This window comes from Aspergillus sclerotioniger (assembly GCF_003184525.1).
Source record: "Aspergillus sclerotioniger CBS 115572 chromosome Unknown BO94scaffold_38, whole genome shotgun sequence".
Lineage (NCBI taxonomy): Eukaryota > Fungi > Ascomycota > Eurotiomycetes > Eurotiales > Aspergillaceae > Aspergillus > Aspergillus sclerotioniger.
In genome coordinates this window covers 259,758-279,011 of record NW_020291028.1, presented here as the reverse complement: position 1 = coordinate 279,011, position 19,254 = coordinate 259,758, and the positions used below count along the sequence as shown (strand labels likewise).

The 19,254-nt window shown below is 46.4% G+C and overlaps 2 protein-coding genes across 2 annotated transcripts; both read right to left on the bottom strand.

Moving 5' to 3' along the window:
• Positions 1-5,183: 5,183 nt before the first annotated feature.
• BO94DRAFT_539743 (HET domain-containing protein) lies at positions 5,184-7,403 on the bottom strand. Its single transcript, XM_025612765.1, has 3 exons — positions 7,286-7,403; positions 6,305-7,234; positions 5,184-6,248 (listed from the first exon to the last, which is right to left on the bottom strand). Exons 2-3 carry the CDS (start codon positions 6,937-6,939, stop codon positions 5,495-5,497), a joined length of 1,389 nt encoding a protein of 462 aa, XP_025462778.1. The 5' UTR covers positions 6,940-7,234; positions 7,286-7,403; the 3' UTR covers positions 5,184-5,494.
• Positions 7,404-12,321: 4,918 nt separating this feature from the next.
• Positions 12,322-15,682, bottom strand: BO94DRAFT_590194 (WD domain protein; the record flags this gene model as incomplete). Its single annotated transcript, XM_025616003.1, has 3 exons — positions 12,322-12,972; positions 13,017-14,650; positions 14,707-15,682. The coding sequence occupies 3 exons, from the start codon at positions 15,680-15,682 to the stop codon at positions 12,322-12,324; spliced, it is 3,261 nt and encodes a 1,086-aa protein (XP_025462777.1).
• Positions 15,683-19,254: the final 3,572 nt, after the last annotated feature.

Here is a 19,254-nt window from a genome sequence, read left to right as displayed (position 1 = left end):
AAATTTGGCACGAAACACCCGCTTCCTTCCCACAGGGAGCGAAAAGGAGGCAAACCCTGGAGCCTCCTCAAACAACACCATAGCCCGAACACTCTCGCATCCATAAATATTCTGAACCCCAACCCAGAATGGGATCCCGCATCTTTGGATCTGATCCACTTGAAGCAACGCCTCCATCAACCCCTGGTGACCCTGATAGCCGCAGTGATCCGTCACGAAACCCTGGGGACATCCATCTTTGAAGAGAGAGAAATTAGAATGATACCCATCCAACTTGACACAAACCCCATCTCGAAACCGTCTCGCCGTCTCCACCGATTCACACTTGACCACCATCCTTTGGGACCGTGAGGCTTCACAACCTCCAACTCCGCGTGGGACACGATGCCCGATCCCACCAGGCCCGAAACCACCTTGCTCGTGGGGATATGGTCAGCAGGGCGCAGCTCAATTGGCACGCTTCCCCACAGCCAGGTACCATCGCCACACTTGGATTGGTACCCGGGAGCAAATCCCTGCTCTACTCTACGAGTCAGAACGACGTTGGCCTTTCCAGACCAGTTCTTCCCCACAGGTTGACTCCTCTTTGCGATCACCGCGCCTTCAACCGACATAGTATTGACATCACCCAGCGCCGGGGAAGGATTATTCCCAGTGGACTTTTTTTTTTTAACGGCGGCCGAGCTGGCATCAGGCTACCGGGGCATGGGCGTTTACCACTCGCTCCCGGGGCAGCGGGTTCCGCAGGGGGATATTCCTTGGAAGGGTTGTTATCAATACAAGTCTATGTCCGTGCCATTAAGCGGCAAGATCTGTGAGGGGACATGATACACCGCGGTAGATTCTACACCGGGACAGTCCAGACTCCAATGTTCCGTAGAGGAGCATTCTTTGCATGGCCAGGGAGGTTTTTCTCCACCGGCGCGAATTACACCGGCCTTCTTTAAGCCTAGCTTAAGATTTTCTTTGTTACGAGCCAATCTTTTCACCGTGCGGGCTTGGTTTTTGCCCACATGGCGAACACAATCTTGATGATCCGCCTCATCGACAGACTGTCGCAGAACCCCCTTGGGAAGGACCTCGAAAGGACGATTCTCCCTTTCGGGTGTATCGTGGGTATCTGGCAGCATGTTGTCACGGGCTGGAAAATCACTCAAGTCCTCTCGGTTGTTACAGTCTTTCCGGATACTGGTGTCACCACTTATACTCTTCGATTCTTTCAGTAACCCTGACGTGAAACTACACTAAACCGAATTTGGAAAGAAAGGGAACAATGGTTATCCCGAATCGAACAATGTACTGTTATTACATGTAAATAATACTTCAATTACGTGACCCGATAATCTAAGTACTTGTTACTTGGCTTGGAAATATCTGGACTAAGAATGAGTGGCAAGCTGGCCACATTCACGGAACCCTCTAGAAATCACTGGAGAGTTCGAGTTTATGGGAAAGAATTGTATATAAGCCTCAGCTATCCCAGGCCCTCCTTTCATAAAGAGATTAGAAAATAAGAGACTTGAGTGGAATGCAAACAATATTATTTTATCTTATTTTCTCTAACCTGACGCATATTTAATGATTCAACTCAAAAATTGTGTATTTGAGATCATTGTTGATTGATGCCAGCTTTCTGGGAAATCAGGCAAGTTGAAGTCAGATACTATTACTTCTATCAAACATTATTACCCCACTATTGTTGACGTGGCGTAGCTGGATGACAGGGGTATGGCGCTTCTGGTTACCATTTACACCCAAACTACGCTCAAAGGCGACGTGGTTAATGCTTGAGAAGATCGATTTTCAGTCCGTCATCTTCCTCGGTAGTCAAAGTATTCGATAACGATATGATTTTCGGATACTGTATTACGCACATCATCTTGATCATTCCTTAGATTTGAAATCGTAACTAGACAAGGTCACAAGATGGGGCAATCTATAGAGATTGATTAGCACTGGCCAAGAACAACCGCCTATCAGCCCGGGCCGGGTAATCCTCGTCCCGTGCTTCCCACCAGAATGTTCCATGCAAACGAGACAAACACTAGGAGCCCCGTTCCCAACACGCTGTCAACACCTTGCTCACCTAATGTCTTATCATTCCTGGCCGGGATACTTCGATCGTTCAAATTGATCGATATGGGTGGCGCAATTTACATAGCCCTGCTTTTTATTCTGTACAGCCTGTTAGCAACAGCCCCGTGGCCCTTTGTCTCAAAACTCATGTAAACGTCCCCTGTTTTCTCTGCTGACTTTCACTCTTATCTATCAGACTCCTCAAGGGAATTTATTGCCTCGATGAAGTGGCTTCCAGCCCTCTGAGAGACACCGCTTCTCAGGCTCGTTCTTTTGCTTCATAGGAACAGGCCTCTTCGTATGCCCCTACTCCCGGTAACTTTGACCGCGATTGCACGCCGTCCGGATACAGCCCTTCCTTCCGCCCATGGAAGTCGAAGTTCCACCCCCTTGCGTCATACCCCACTCGATCAACCAGAGTTTATTCGCGGTGCGGAATTTAACGCTACAAGGATAGATGATAGGGAGCAGCCTATCTTGATTCGATATTTGATTGAGTGGAGAGTAACTCTGAATAACCGCGTGATGGCAAAGGATACGGAACAAGACCTCACGCTAAATCCCAGTTCTTATTGGTCAAACATCAAACATAAAGCCGAAGATATACTACGTCGGAAGATGGCTCGCAACCGACGGGTGAGACTGGATGATACTATGGTAGTGGTTTCTGTAAATGATCGATCACAGCGCGATCTCACTAAGCGCTTTGAAAAAACTGATATCGAGTGGGCGGCTATTCAAAGGCAGCTTGTAATGTGGGAAAATTTATTTCACCAAGGCAAGAAGCTTAGGCTTTGTATCTCTATTAACTATTTAGACTCCGACCAGTCTCCAAGAGACACTGATAAGAGAGGGCAAACCTCGGTGACTAGGAGGATGCTTAACGCACGAGACGCTGAGATTGATGCTGAACGGGTCACTGGTCAGCCTTCGGCTTGGCGGGATGTGTACAGAGTAATGCGCTGCCCTGGTTCGCCATGCCGTCTAGAATCACAATATTGCTGGCAGGACCCAGATGGGAAAAAGCATTATAAAGTACGGACGCATCATTTGAGGAAGCTTGTTAGATATGTGGAAAAAGAGGGAGGAATTATTGAAACCCACGATGACATACCTGAAAATATTCGAGAACAATTATATGCAGAGGAACAACAGCGACTTGAACAACGACCGAAGGCTCCTGTGCATCCAGTCAGTGGATCTACATTTCCAATTAACATTCACGTGCTCCCTACACAGCCATCTCAGCCTGTGGCGGTATCTCCAGCGGCCAGTGGTAACTCTACTTCGTTAAAACCCTCTCCCTTCTCTAGTGCCATCGATATTCCTGGGCCTCTTGAAGTAGCGGTAGAGGAATACACGGCTTGGCAGCTCTCACGGGTGAGCACTGAATCCTTTAGGGAAAATATCATCAAGGCACATAAGGTCACGCTGGAGAACTGCCTTGATCTGAAACAAATTTATCATGATCAAGACCCTGGCTTTTTCATCGTTCAAGGCGTGAAGCTCGGGGCTGCACGCAGGTTTGTTGGTGAGATTAATGACTGGGTCCAGGAAGTCAAACGCAACCAAAATAACGAATTTGCATTAGATTGAGAACACTTTTATTGAGCCTTTAACATTTTGATTAGGTACTTTGAGTACAATAGTAGAACCAACTATATATTTTAGGACATTTCATATACCAAAACATATCTCAGCAAGTGACTATCTTAGAGTTCTTCATTATGATACTCAATAGTCAGTCCTGCATGTCGAAAGTGTCCTTTTGCACTTTGCTCTCGGGCTCCCACCTTATCAACACACCATTCAAGGAATTTTTCGAACCCTTGCTCAGTATTTTCCTCATATGACTGCCAGTGCCGCCGAATAAAAGCTTTAAGCTCGGCGAAAAACTCTTCGATTGGGTTCAGATCCGGTGAATATGGCGGTAAATATACCAATTTGACGCCCTTTTCAGAGCACATCTGCTCAATACGATTCGAATGGTGAAATGATGCATTGTCCATAATAAGAACTGACTTAGGTTCGGGCCATTTTCCACAATGCTGAAGCAGCTCTTCAATGAAATCCTCGAAGAAATATGCATCAGTCGTACCCTGGGAAATCTGAGCAAGCATGATTCCATCTTGAAAGTAGGCAGGGATTATCTGGTAACGCTGATCTCGATGGAATTTTGAAATCTGGACCGGTGTTATACCACTTGGAGACCATGCAGTCCTTCGAAAACCTATGCGTTTATCGCATCCAGATTCATCAATATAAACCAGATGGAATGAACAGAAATCCGAGATAAGATGCATGTATTCATCTCGTAAATCATAGTTCCGTTCTTTGGCTTGTTGTCGGGCAACTTTCTTAGACCATCCCTTCTTATGAAGCGCACCACTTATAGTAGACTTCGGTATGCGCATACAGGCGGTCCCGGAATTCCTCTGACCTTCAAACACATGACTACAGTTGTTTGCAAAACCACCATGCCTACTCTTGACGCTCAGCCTCTTTCCCAACCCATAGCCTTCCTGCGCTAGTCTTTATACGTTTAGTGTGTATATGAGACTCCTTGGCACTACTGGTCCCGTTTTGTAAGTATTATAATCTTACTTCCTTTTTGTTACAGTACCTGTAAAAGCTTTACAGAAACCTAGAAGCTTCCATGTCCGGAACAATGCTCAGGTGTCCACATTCGTATTGCTTTTCGCTTCTCTAAACCACCCCACAGTTCCTATACCGTGGTGCAGAAAACAGTAGAGCGATGTCTCCATACTTGTTGCCAGCACCGATTTAGCTTATCTGTAATATGCAGCCTGTCGCGGCAAGTCAATCTCGAAAGCCAATGAAGCTGCCGAGCGCAGGAAGCAGGCGGTCATAAAGCTACAAACATAGGTTAGGCCAGCGACTAATGACAGCAACCATGCTGAGGACTTTAGGTGAATACCTCCTGCAGAGCGTTGTACCTAGACGGAATGGCAGTTTCTACGGGACGTAAATTGGCCTCCAAGTTGCAACTAGCAGCGTAAGCAAGGCGTTTTCCTCCACTGGTGGGTCCAAAGAAACAGTTCAACAAGAGGAGAATCGCGAATGAGCCTTACGACCCAGGCCTCTTCTGCACGGGAATTACAAGAGACGGCGAACAGAAACGGGAATGATTCGATTACACCATGCTCTTATTGTTATGTATGAGAGACCCCAACCGTTGATTTACCCCAGAGCAAGTGGGGTCTTCATGGCAAGCAGAAATGAGATACAGTACTAACCCGAAATACCTTTGATGGTCTGCCTTTTGTCTAACTATCTGCTGAACACCAGGAATCTTCGTCTAAATTCACTTCGGTTCGTTCAACTTGAGCAACAAAAGAGTCCTCGTACTATCGTGCTGCTTTTGTCTAATGACAGGGAAAAGAGGGAAACGGCCAGGTCACACAAGCTTCCCAGAAGTACTTCCTTTCGAGACGTAGCATGCTCGCACTCGCCCAACTCCCAGCCTTTCATACTCTTCCTCTCCTGATGTTCTTTGAACGGCAAGTATATAGTAATCCTTGTTAGGGTCATCCTTATCGTCATCTTGACACATTGCGATGACGACACAGTTTCGAGACTCAACCTCGGCCGCCGAACCCATGTCGAAATGTAGGATGCCGACTTCGACTTCCTTCGTAGCTTCAACTTCCGTTGTAACTTCGACCTTCTTTGTCTTGGTGAATATTATATGCTCTCCATCCCTCTCTCGCGTATAACAACCTTCAAATTGTCGAACTTCAATATTGATGCCGCGCTCGGAGTTGTCAAAGCTTAGGCTTTGGTTCCTTGGGACTTGAAGATCCGATTGTGTCAGAAAGTCAATTTTACCATTATAAAGCATCCAAGACCACGACGGCACACGATCATCGTCGTAATAAATTCGATCATTCTCCATTCCAGCCCGCTTCCACAAGAGGAGCCGAGGAAGAAAGCAACGGAAGACACCGTATCTGACTTCAGTAGCTAGAGCTTCCTTAATACGCTCAGCTATGCCGGAAAATGCAACTACCTTGTCCTTTTTCGGAAAGGTAAGATCACGACGAGAGTAGTCCGTGATAAGCTCTTGGAGAAACAAGGCTGCCGATTTATAACCTGCGAATACGAGCCGCTCAGGAAACCGTGGGTCAAGTAGGTATAATCTAGTAATGGGACTAATATGATTGGTAGGTCAACCGATATTCCTCTGACTCTAGGGAAGCGAACTTACCATTCTAATGTGCTAAAATTCTCGCAACGAACTCCCTCTCCACATTCCCAGTATGTCTGTTGCGCAGTGAAATAGATAGTTCGGCGGGAAAGCGCTCTTTCTTGCAACACCCAGGCTCGTGTATGCAGTTGGCCTTCATCAACAAGCTTACAAAAGTCATCAACGATCTTTTGATCGGAATTGACTACCTCTGATTGACAGAGATCCTGAGTGCGGTTGAGGAAGCCATCATTCCAACCGGATGCTGAACTTGACGCGATCGTGCAGTATGCAGAGGCAAATACTTTGTCCATTCTTGCACCTTCCTCCTCCCAGTCTTTCTGGTCACCTTGAATGATGCAGAGAGCATCAATCCAAAGATACTGCTTGTTCAATTCTCGGGTCACCGTAATAGCGTCCTGGAAAACTTTTGGAAGGCTGTGATAGCTGAACCCTTCTAGTCGTTCCTGGTAGTTCCGACGTGTGGTACGGAATTGCTCCATCTCCTCATCGGTCGGCTTGCCCCAGCAGTGCGATAGCGTTATATAGTCAAATGGCTGTGTTATGTGCGCGGACTCCTGGAGTTGCAGCTGATCTGAATGATCTGTTCCAACGAAAATAACGCGCTTTGGCACGACCTGACGCCTTCCCTGCATGCATGAATGCTGCTTGTCACACACTCCAAGCCACTGACGAAGCACATCAAAGCGATCGATGATCGGCAAACGATGGGAATATCCTGATTCTGTGTATTCTTTTTGCAGATCTGCTCATAAATTGGTAGTAATAAGAAATGAAAGGACTAAAGAAAAGGGCCTGCTTACCTGAGTAGCTGGAGAAATGGAAAGTAGACGACTGGCGTCGGTCTATGCTGATATATGCATCATCTATGGCTCGGTGAACCAAGTAATGGCCAATAATTTCAGAACAGTTTTTAGAACGAACACATTGCTTGCATAAAGTCAGAATATTCCGGGTTCGAAGTATTGAACATACACATACTCTGAAAGCGGTTTTTGGATGACGGAGCAGCATGCGTGTGCCGAGGATGAGCTTATTCTTATAACCAGCAATGAGGTTCGTGATTTCAGTATCAGTTTCACATGACCATCGATCCTGACATTATAATTAATAACACAGAAAGGGACAGAGGACGGCCATAGCAGTCATGACTTTCTTTAAGACGGGCCTAACTTACCCGCTATACCAATATCATATCCCCGTCAGCCATTACCGCATGCAATGTACTGTTCTGTAAAAGGCTGACTTACATCCTATACCAATATCAAATCCCCGTCAGCCATTACCGCATGCAATATACTGTTCTGTAGAAGGCTGACTTACCCGCTATACCAATATCATATCCCCGTCAGCCATTACCGCATGCAATATACTGTTCTGTAGAAGGCTGACTTACCCGCTATACCAATATCATATCCCCGTCAGCCATTACCGCATGCAATATACTGTTCTGTAAAAGGCTGACTTACATTCTATAGCAATATCATATCCCTGTCAGCCATTACCGCATGCAATGTACTGTTCCGTAGAAGGCTGACTTACCCGCTATACCAATATCATATCCCCGTCAGCTATTACCGCATCCAATGTAGTGTTCTGTAGAAGGCTGACTTACATTCTATAACAATATTATATCCCCGTCAGCCATTACCGCATGCAATGTACTGTTCCGTAGAAGGCTGACTTACTAACTATACCAATATCATATCCCCGTCAGCCATTACCGCATGCAATGTACTGTTCTGTAGAAGGCTGACTTACTTTCTATATCAATATCATATCCCCGTCAGCCATTACCGCATGCAATGTACTGTTCCGTAGAAGGCTGACTTACTAGCTATACCAATATCATATCCCCGTCAGCCATTACCACATCCAATGTAGTGTTCTGTAGAAGGCTGACTTACCAGCTATACTAATAACATATCCCCGTCAGCCATTACCGCATGCAATGTACTGTTCTGTAGAAGGCTGACTTACCCGCTATACCAATAACATATCCCCGTCAGCTATTACCGCATCTAATGTACTGTTCTATAGAAGGCTGACTTACCCGCTATATTAATATCATATCCCCGTCAGCCATTACCACATCCAATGTACTGTTCTGTAGAAGGCTGACTTACATTCTATAGCAATATCATATCCCCGTCAGCCATTACCACATCCAATATACTGTTCCGTAGAAGGCTGACTTACTTCCTATACCAATATCATATCCCCGTCAGCCATTACCGCATCCAATGTACTGTTCTATAAAAGGCTGACTTACTAGCTATACCAATATCATATCCCTGTCAGCCATTACCACATGCAATGTACTGTTCCGTAGAAGGCTGACTTACTAACTATATCAATAACATATCCCCGTCAGCCATTACTGCATGCAATATATTGTTCTATAGAAGGCTGACTTACCAGCTATACCAATATCATATCCCCGTCAGCCATTACCGCATCCAATGTACTGTTCTGTAAAAGGCTGACTTACCCGCTATATTAATATCATATCCCTGTCAGCCATTACCACATCCAATGTACTGTTCCGTAGAAGGCTGACTTACCAGCTATAGCAATATCATATCCCCGTCAGCCATTACCACATCCAATATACTGTTCCGTAGAAGGCTGACTTACATTCTATAGCAATATCATATCCCCGTCAGCCATTACCGCATGCAATGTACTGTTCCGTAGAAGGCTGACTTACTAGCTATACCAATATCATATCCCCGTCAGCCATTACCGCATGTAATGTACTGTTCTGTAGAAGGCTGACTTACTTCCTATATTAATATCATATCCCCGTCAGCCATTACCGCATGCAATGTACTGTTCCGTAGAAGGCTGACTTACATCCTATACCAATATCATATCCCCGTCAGCCATTACCGCATGTAATGTACTGTTCTGTAGAAGGCTGACTTACCAACTATACCAATATCATATCCCTGTCAGCCATTACCACATCCAATGTACTGTTCCGTAGAAGGCTGACTTACCAGCTATAGCAATATCATATCCCTGTCAGCCATTACCACATCCAATATACTGTTCCGTAGAAGGCTGACTTACATCCTATACCAATATCATATCCCCGTCAGCCATTACCGCATCCAATGTACTGTTCTGTAGAAGGCTGACTTACCAGCTATACCAATATTGTATCCCCGTCAGCTATTACCGCATCCAATGTACTGTTCTGTAGAAGGCTGACTTACATTCTATATCAATATCATATCCCCGTCAGCCATTACCGCATGCAATGTACTGTTCCGTAGAAGGCTGACTTACTAGCTATACCAATATCATATCCCCGTCAGCCATTACCGCATCCAATGTACTGTTCTGTAGAAGACTGACTTACTTCCTATACCAATATCATATCCCCGTTAGCCATTACCACATCCAATGTACTGTTCTGTAGAAGGCTGACTTACTTCCTATATTAATATCATATCCCCGTCAGCCATTACCGCATGCAATGTACTGTTCCGTAGAAGGCTGACTTACTAGCTATATCAATATCATATCCCCATCAGCCATTACCGCATGCAATGTACTATTCCGTAGAAGGCTGACTTACCAGCTATACCAATATCATATCCCCGTTAGCCATTACCGCATCCAATGTACTGTTCTATAGAAGGCTGACTTACCAGCTATACCAATATCATATCCCTGTCAGCCATTACCACATTCAATATACTGTTCCGTAGAAGGCTGACTTACTAGCTATACCAATATCATATCCCCGTCAGCCATTACCACATCCAATGTACTGTTCCGTAGAAGGCTGACTTACTAGCTATACCAATATTATATCCCCGTCAGCCATTACCGCATGTAATGTACTGTTCCGTAGAAGGCTGACTTACATCCTATACCAATATCATATCCCTGTCAGCCATTACCGCATGTAATATATTGTTCTGTAAAAGACTGACTTACATCCTATACCAATATCATATTCCCGTCAGCCATTACCACATGCAATGTACTGTTCCATAGAAGGCTGACTTACATCCTATACCAATATCATATCCCCGTCAGCCATTACCGCATGTAATGTACTGTTCTATAAAAGGCTGACTTACATTCTATACCAATATCATATCCCCATCAGCCATTACCGCATGTAATATACTGTTCTGTAGAAGGCTGACTTACCCACTATACCAATATTATATCCCCATCAGCCATTACCGCATGCAATATACTGTTCTGTAAAAGGCTGACTTACCCGCTATACCAATATCATATCCTCGTCAGCCATTACCGCATGCAATATACTGTTCTGTAGAAGGCTGACTTACATCCTATAGCAATATCATATCCCCGTCAGCTATTACCGCATCTAATATACTCTTCTATGGGTTTGACTTACCTCCTGAACCAAACGCAAAGCTTCATTATTCTTCAGCCTATTCTACTTCTCGACGAACTACTTACTTTCTTGACTTTCATTAGATGTCGTGCGCTTTTATTGTCTGTTCAGACTTGATACTTACCACAAACGCTCCATGTATCCAACCTGCATAAGCCGATCCGGAAGTCATTGTGAGCCAGAATTTTAGTAAGAAAGCCAATAGCAGCAAGCAGTTCTCGTACTCTCCACTGGGTTGTTGGGGATGGGAGAAGAATTTTCTTCCAGTGCAAGTTGATGGTCGTTCTGATGCAAGGTCAGCTGGCTAGGCCAGAATGACTAATGCGGGGTCACAGCGGCAAGAAGGAACTTATCATTGGTTCAACGAGGGCTCACTTGAGATATGTCACATCTACCCCAAAAGCATTGTTTCTGCATGTCCTCCTTAAAGGCAGTGACTCTTATTTCACTCACCCAACAGCATAACGTAACAAAATGCCTTTACCAAGTCACTTCATCTTTCGTCCTACTTTATGTTCTTCCGGAGCGGAACCATGGGCGGGTCACGGAATCCTTCGATATGACCTTCGGGCCGAGCTAATAGAGCCAATGCTGCCACCACGTCTCGCCGATTTCGTCACTTTTCCTGCGCCGCTCCCTCAAAGTACTCAAGGCTTGTATATCACAGCCAGATGTTCTAAGTGAAGGCCAGAGTGGTGTCGGAGGGCTGTGCACTTACTACAAATAGTATCTTCAGCCTTTTGAAGGGATAATGTGCATGTCAAAAGTGACAACGGCTTCGACCAACTTAGAGTCATCGCTGTCAGCCTTACGACTATTGCGTGCTCTCGTGTCGGGAAAGGCTTCAGCGGGAAGGCCAAGTAGCATTATTACGATCAACACGGGTTTCGCTACCTCAACCTGTTCTGTCGAGTCCGCAGCCCTTGGGTTTCTGGCTCAGATAGTTCAACAGCGCTAGATTATGGCATGGGAGAGCGAAGACGTTCAGATGTTGACAAAATACCCCATCTCAGTGGCATGCGACCGAGTCACCCACGACCGAATGATCTAGAACTCTGTATGGGCTTTACGCATCCTGTAAGATTCAAAGTAATTTTGACGGATATTACATGGCAAATCGGTACCTGCCAAGAATCTTCATTTACAGGCTAACTATATACGGACTAGTACAGGTGCTAGGTCTTGCGAAAAGTTTCGGGAGGAGTCTGGGGTAGGCAGGGTGGTTGTGCAAGATACTGTATTGTTTTCCAGCCCCACCGCCAAGAGCTTAGCGCGAGATGATTATTCAAGCAGTATTCAATACATTACAATCTGTATTTGACGAAACGTTGTAACAATCTGAATATTATCACGTAATAACTTATGAACTTATCAGTCGGACCACAAATCCAACGCAATGATGAAATGGTGAGCAGTCACATGACTCAGGAAGTTGGCTCGCAACAACTTCTTGAACGCCACTTGCTAGAAATATCGGTGCTTTACCACCGCCTACTAGAAGGAGAGCTGAAACATCAGGAAGCTTCTATGATATTACAGAAACTATATAATTACCCCTTCTCCCTTACCCGCCTTTAAGAAAGAGATTCGAAAATAAGAGAGTCAGAAATGCAGACCACCACAGGATACCTCACATGACAGAGAAAGCAATCATGGCAACTCTGCCGCTCATACTACCAAGTGCAATAGTACTGTTTTTGACCGTTGACGAGCGAGGTTGATAGTTTGGAGATAACCATAACTCTCTTTGACCCTGAACAGCAACCCATCGGCCTGCTACCAGAGAGATCTCCATCACCTTCTCGGAGGAAATTGAGAAGCTTTCATAGTAGTTTCGGATATCAAGAGACCCTATATTAGTAATCAATAGTGGCAGGTGCTCTAAAAATTGAACATCAGTGGCAATATTAATAGTGATTATGTTATGCTTGAGAGCGCCCGTAGCCGCATCCCACAGCTTGATGGTTATGTCGTCCGAGCCAGATGCCAGCAGCTGGCCGTCGCCTGAGAAGGCAACCGAGGTAACCGTGCGAGAATGGCCCTCGAGCGTTTGCATCTCTGGATCCCAATACTCTTCTACCTTTGGACCTTTGGATAACCAAGCAGGAAGTTCCCTCTCAAAGGTCTCTCTGATCAAGGATCTATGTGGTGCAAAAATCAGGCCAGAGCTGTACAATTGCAATGGTGCCGTATCAACAATTTGTGCAAACTTTAGGATAAATCTTCGGGCATCTAAGAGAAAGTCGTACATCTCATTACTGGATGTATCCTGGATTTCCCACTAGTGTTAGTCAGTCGGCTCCCACAACCTAGTCTAATACATACTTTGGTCAGCTGGAGCAAAGAATTCACTGCAATTATTGCTTCAGACGTTATCCCTAAAATGCTCATTGACTCCAGCCAATGAAGGAAGTGCTCTTTTAGGAATGTTAAGATATCATTAACCTGGCTCATCGGGTCTTTGCTTCGAGCTAAATGGTGAATCCAATAGCGACAGGAATACTGCAGCTCTGGTAGTAAATAGTGGTCAATAGACTTGAGATTGATATCGCTGCGCTTAGTTCCATAGCTTCCAAGACTGCATATGTTTTTCTTGAGGTCCTCGCGCATGACAGAAAGACACGAGATAAATATTGTCTGGTTCATTCCCTTCTCATCAACCCAAAATGGAGATTTTCCGCGAGTGCTGGGGTCAAGAAGAAAGTCTCGAAACGATTGATGGAAGAGCCTCACTGGTAGTATGTCATTATTCGGTATATACAGGACAGAGTGCAGTGAGTTCAGTCTGGCATGGATGGACTGCGTGGAGATTCCCATGAGCTTTGAGAGGGACGTAAATGATAATGGGCTCTCAAGAAGAATAATTGTGCCGACAACTTCTCGGACCCCCTGAATCAACTGCTTTTGTGTTGTCCCATTGTATTTAGAGACCAGGCGGTCCAGCACTGGCAGATATGTTCCATCCAACTTTGACTCATGATTCTGGTATTTGAGGATCTCGGTGAGACACTGCGCGGGATCGAGGTTGTAATCCTCAAATAAACGACATATCGTGGCAGCAAAGATAAATAACGGGACGGACATGTTGACAAGGATTTGAACATTCACATAGCCAGGCCAGTCTGAAGAGAGGGATCGCTTGTGCCTTATCGAAACAAGTTTTTCTTTTAAGAACATCGAGATATCACGTTCTATTATAGGCTTGGGTACCTCATGGAGGATTAGGTCACGATGATCAATTGCATTGAAGCCTAATCGAAGAGGCAGCTCGGGTCGGCTGGTAATAAAAAAGCGTAAACATAGAGAGTTGACCTCCTGAACTCGTGGCAAGAGCTGGAGGATGACTTCGATATCCTTGTCATCATCGCATTCATCAAGTGCATCAATCACAATCACAAGACGCGAGCTCTGGAGCTTGGATTGAATTAAACTGCGGAGTGGTTTGTGAATAAGCTCCTCAAATTGCTCCTTGAGTGGCTTGGTTGAGATTCTCGGATTATCCCGAATTGCCTGCAGGATAGCAGCGCGAAGTTCCAGGATTCTGGTAAATAGCTGTTGAATGACAGTAGGAAAGAAGCGAGCTGCGTTACCGCGGTCTCCTTCACCTCTCTTGAAGGAGAAGCTCGCCCCCAACAGCCCTTGCTCCCGAAGGTCTTTTGCCACGGTTCGTGATATTGTGGACTTGCCAGTTCCGGCCAAACCATTCAGCCAGAAAATACATTTTCCTTGATCTGATACAGCCCAATCTCGAATGTCGAGGAGAAGCTCTTTTCGGGTCCCTGGGAGGCATTCTTCTTCGTGTTGATCCATATATGTTCCAAATTCAGCTCCTGTAGCAACTGGTAACTCCTTCAGATCAATGCTCTCGGAAAGCGCATGTATTTCTTGTGCCGAACCGCTAGTGATCGAACGAAGGTTGTGGATGTCCTTGGATACGTTAGCTAGTTGGCTTTTGATTCCTAGTGAAGGGGTTTGAGCATGATGATGAAGTAATTGAAAGGTAGCTAGAACTAACCATCCAAAACTTCTCTGGCTTTTCGCTCAACCTTTACCCGCTGGGGGACAATTTGATACAAGAGATCCCTTGCATATGCAGCCGCCATCATTACAGCCCAACCTTGCCATTCCTTGCTCTTGTGCGAATCAGCATAGTTGCAAACACCACGGATGACCAAGCAAGGGAAATGGTTCATTAATCCAGCTGCTTCCATTTCAAAGCATAAAACATCCTTGTCTGCTGCTAGCTTATCACGGAAGATTGTATCCTCGATCACTCTGTTCCCAGACGCTATTAAGCCGTAATGAATAGCAGGGTCATCTTCCTCGTCGGTTCGCTTCGGTCGATAAATCAACTTTGAACTGTCACAAATCTCGCCACAGTTGGCATGGGGATTCAGATGAGCAAACTGGCTTTCAAAAAGTCTGTCGGCCTCGAAAGGAGGTTGCATATATCTCCGTTTCAGTCGATTATTGCCTTCAAGCACGGCTTGAACGCTCTCCTTTAACTGATGGCCCTCCTTCTCATACTGTGCTTGGAGCCCAGCGACAGCTGTGCGTAGAATCGGCGGCGGCTGGTTCAAGAACCCGGTTTGATAGAACTCTTGCCCTTGCAACTCTTTACCGAGGTCGTATTGGAGCAGGCCACCTCTCCCATTTCGAGATGAGCTCACGATAACATCGCCAAGACGGATGTCATGCTTTGTGGGCACCCCACCACCAATCCCAACCATGAGCCCAAATCGGATGTTCGGAAAGCTGTGGACCATATCCCTAGCCACCCCAGCAGCTGATGATATCCCGTATTCTCCATCTGGCAGAACGGCAATAACAACTTGATGACCGGCGATTTCCCCCAGCGTGTAGTGATTATTATCATTTGGTGACAGTGTCTCCGGGCGAGGATGTTTCTTCTCGAGAAAAGCTCGGGCAGCGACATATTCTGTCTCCAAGGCACATATCCAACCAACAGTGTACTGATCTGGATCTGACATTGTGGGGCAGCAGGCGACAGAAAGGCCCTAGAAGGTAGATTGTGCGAACTTGTGGATACAAGTCTGAATGGATGCGACTAAGAGTTCTACCTGGAAAGGAGATGTAAAAGTGAAAAGGCGATAAGAGGCACATCGGCTGGAAAGAGGGGTAAAAGAGTGAGGCTGCTGGGTGCAATGCATATCATTGGCTTGAAATCCACAAGCGAGCCGCCACCGAACCCGTACACGGTATTGATTTCGCGTAATTCACCGTGTCAATACGTATGCCACTCACGCGCAATAAAGTCCATTAGAACCTGTGTTGAATGGATCTGTGATATACCCTTTTGTCTGAGCCGCCGGGCGTTGATAAATAATGTGTGTGGGTGTATCTGTTCTATCAAATTGTCGATTAAGCTTGTCACGCCGAGGTACCGTCACCACATGGACGTGTCGTCCAATACAATCTTTCCGTGTGTATATTTGAGGCATTTCTCTCTCAATTTTGATACGAGGAGCAGTCTCCGTACTGGAAGAGCGGAAGTTAATCTGTGCGGGGGGGCGCTTGTTTGAGAGGCAGGGTACTCAATGAGTTACAAGGCAGAGGTACGTGGTTGCCAGAGAGGGGAAGTTGATGCCACATGGCCCGTCTGCGAGGGACCAGGAACAGGCGTTCCTAGCTCCCTGAGATCTACGGTGCCGGGGCGGGAGGTTCCATGTACTTCCATGGGTATCTCCCGTGGTTAACTATTGTCGTGGTGGGATTGTGCAAATTAATAAGCCATAAGCATAAGGGCATAAGTTAATACTGTTTTATATACATTTCAGGTATGGTACCATCAAAATTCCTGGCCACCCTCATTTGTAAGCGGGTGGCTCTCTATAAATTCCCCGCTAAGCGGGGCGAGAAAACAATCGTCGTGTGTTTCAAGGTCAGTGGAATTTTGAGACCGACTGTATCAAATTCATCCAACAGAAACAATTCCATCTCATGCAGATATAGATCCGGCTTCTCTAAGAGGTGATCGCATAGGGCTTCTAGCATCACCGGAGTGATTTTGCGTGGCCGTCCCCCTTTGATTCGCGGGGCTTTGAGACTGCCGAACAATTGAAAATTGGCACGAAGTCGGATGATTGCGCGTTTACTACAACCAGCAGCTTTAGCCATTTAGAAGTAGTGAGCTCACCGCTGACCAACATATCATTGATCAGATCGAGCGTCGATTGAGCCAAGTTAAGAGCCATCTCTCCCGATGCAACACAAGCGGTGGCTGGATGTTCAGAGTTTTGGTAAACATGTAAGCCTGCGAAGTTGGATGACTCATGGACCCTAGTTAGTCATGGTACGTGATGCAAAATTGTGTAACGATACCATAGATAAATTACGAAACATACACGGGGAAGAAATATTCCGACCCGTTTTCTAAAAGCAGTTTAGTGTAGTTTCACGTCAGGGTTACTGAAAGAATCGAAGAGTATCAGTGGTGACACCAGTCTCCGGAAAGACTGTACTAACGGGCATGGCTTGTACGCTAGTGACTATAGGAGATGACTTGTGGTTTGGGAGGAGGGATCTTCCGCGTAACTCTATTTATGTCCCTTCGCTAATGTAGGGCCCACATCACAGATGCCCTAGACACCTGAGGCGTAGGCGGCATGCAGGTTGTTCCGATGGCTGGCTGTTGTCCAATCACATCGCAGCAGAATGATTGTCAAAAGTTCGTACTTCATTGCCATCAAGTGACACTGCCCGTGCAGTCAGAGTTGTAAGAGCTATAGATGGGAGTATACTTAACCCCACTTCGATCCCCACACTTCTCCATGGACTATGGAGTTACCGTAACCGTGGGCACCGTGGGCCATGGTAACCACCCATCGGGGCTTCGGCTCAGCCCTTATTCCAGCTCCGACCGGGAAGCCCACCACAACGCCAACACCATCTACGCGGCGTGTTGTTCTTTACTCCTCCACAGACAAACCCTCTCCAATTATCTGTCTGGAGGTTCTCCCTCTAATCGAGGCCTCTATCCCAGCAATAGGTACTCCGTCCTCGCAGAATCTATCCGCACAATTTTCCAAGTTTCGACTCGCTGCCTATTGTATGAGGAATAGCCGCCTTCCAAACATGCAGAAATCCACCGCCATTCATAAATTTGTGCCTGAGGCCAGAAATAATCTATGCCTCAGGCTGCCAGGTTCATAATTCTCTACAGAGTACGGAGTCAAGGCCCAGAGTATGTCTGATAGATCATGCTCTGTAAGATCTTCTGCATCAAAAGCAACAAGGCACTGCAAGATCATGTCCCTCCGAAACAACTCCCCAATGTCCTCTCTTCATAAGTTGCGAGACCTCGCTACTTTTCAGATATGGCTCGAACAGAGGTATTGGAACACGTCAGTATGCCAAATCATACAGAGCGACCAGACTGGATCCAGAAATAAGAGGTTAAAGGGGATGAAGACACCAGGCCTGGCTGATTGGGTGCATATTATCAACTTGTCCCAATACGTGTAGCTTTTGTGTTGCTTGATATTACGAGAGTTGAGATCTAGAAGCTTTGACTGGCAATCTGTATTCATATTCTTGCTTTAACAGGAAGTGTCTACACAGCTAGCTTCACATATAGCGGGCTCCATTAGGTTGATAGGATTTGATTTGACTTTGGTTAAGTTGAACCTCTGAATGGACTTGCGCGCTATCTTCTGCTTCTTGTAATACGCAGTGCGCATCTCTTTGGGTGCCTTCAGGTGATACTTGGCTTGCTACTTAGTGATTTCTCGCCGTGCCCGTCTAGCAATCTTCTTGAGCTCGCGGCATGCGGGAGGGAGGTCAGATCGCGACACAACTGTCGGCCGCGACCGGGGGGTAGGTGCGTCGATGGCCTCGCTGAGAACCCCCATCAGTTTTATCGCCTTGTCGTCGGTGTCCAAGGTGCTGACGTCGCGGTCTCGTGCGACTAGTCCTTGCTTGGCCGACTGCCCGAGCTTCCCCAGGCCTAGGGCTTTGCAGTTGCGCTTAGGCACGGACTGTACAATGGGAAGTGCTATGTTGATCTCCGTTTCCACTGGCTTGTGGTCTGAGATACCGGGCAGTTGTTCCACGACGCGGACGTGGCGGACCTGATGCTGTAGGTCCCAGCAGGTGCAGCAGAGGTTCAACAAGGTCCCTAGATTGGGGCAGATGGTCTCTCTATCGGGGCCCCAGCCCGTGGTGCTTCGGGACGCGCCTGGGGGCGACACTCCATCCGGTATCTGTTGGGGTGGCCTTTCGTTGTTGCTGCACGCGATTGCCGGTCTTGTGATAAACTCTTTGAGGGTCTCGAGGACTAAACTCGTTTGCTCGATGATGCTTTTCAACACTTCGGAGTGTTGTTCGTTGTACGGGGCCCTGACGTACCCTGGGACGCTCCACAGGGGGCCATAGATGTTGAGCTCGCCGACAATAATGTGTCTCTTTTCCCCTGCGAAGCTTTCCGCCTTCCGTATCGCCTCGATCATGTCCTTGACACCTTCGTTTCCTTCCGTCTGAGGGGGGTTGTAGACGTTGTGTATAAAGATCCTGACCCGGTCCGCGGTGACTAAGTATATTGTCA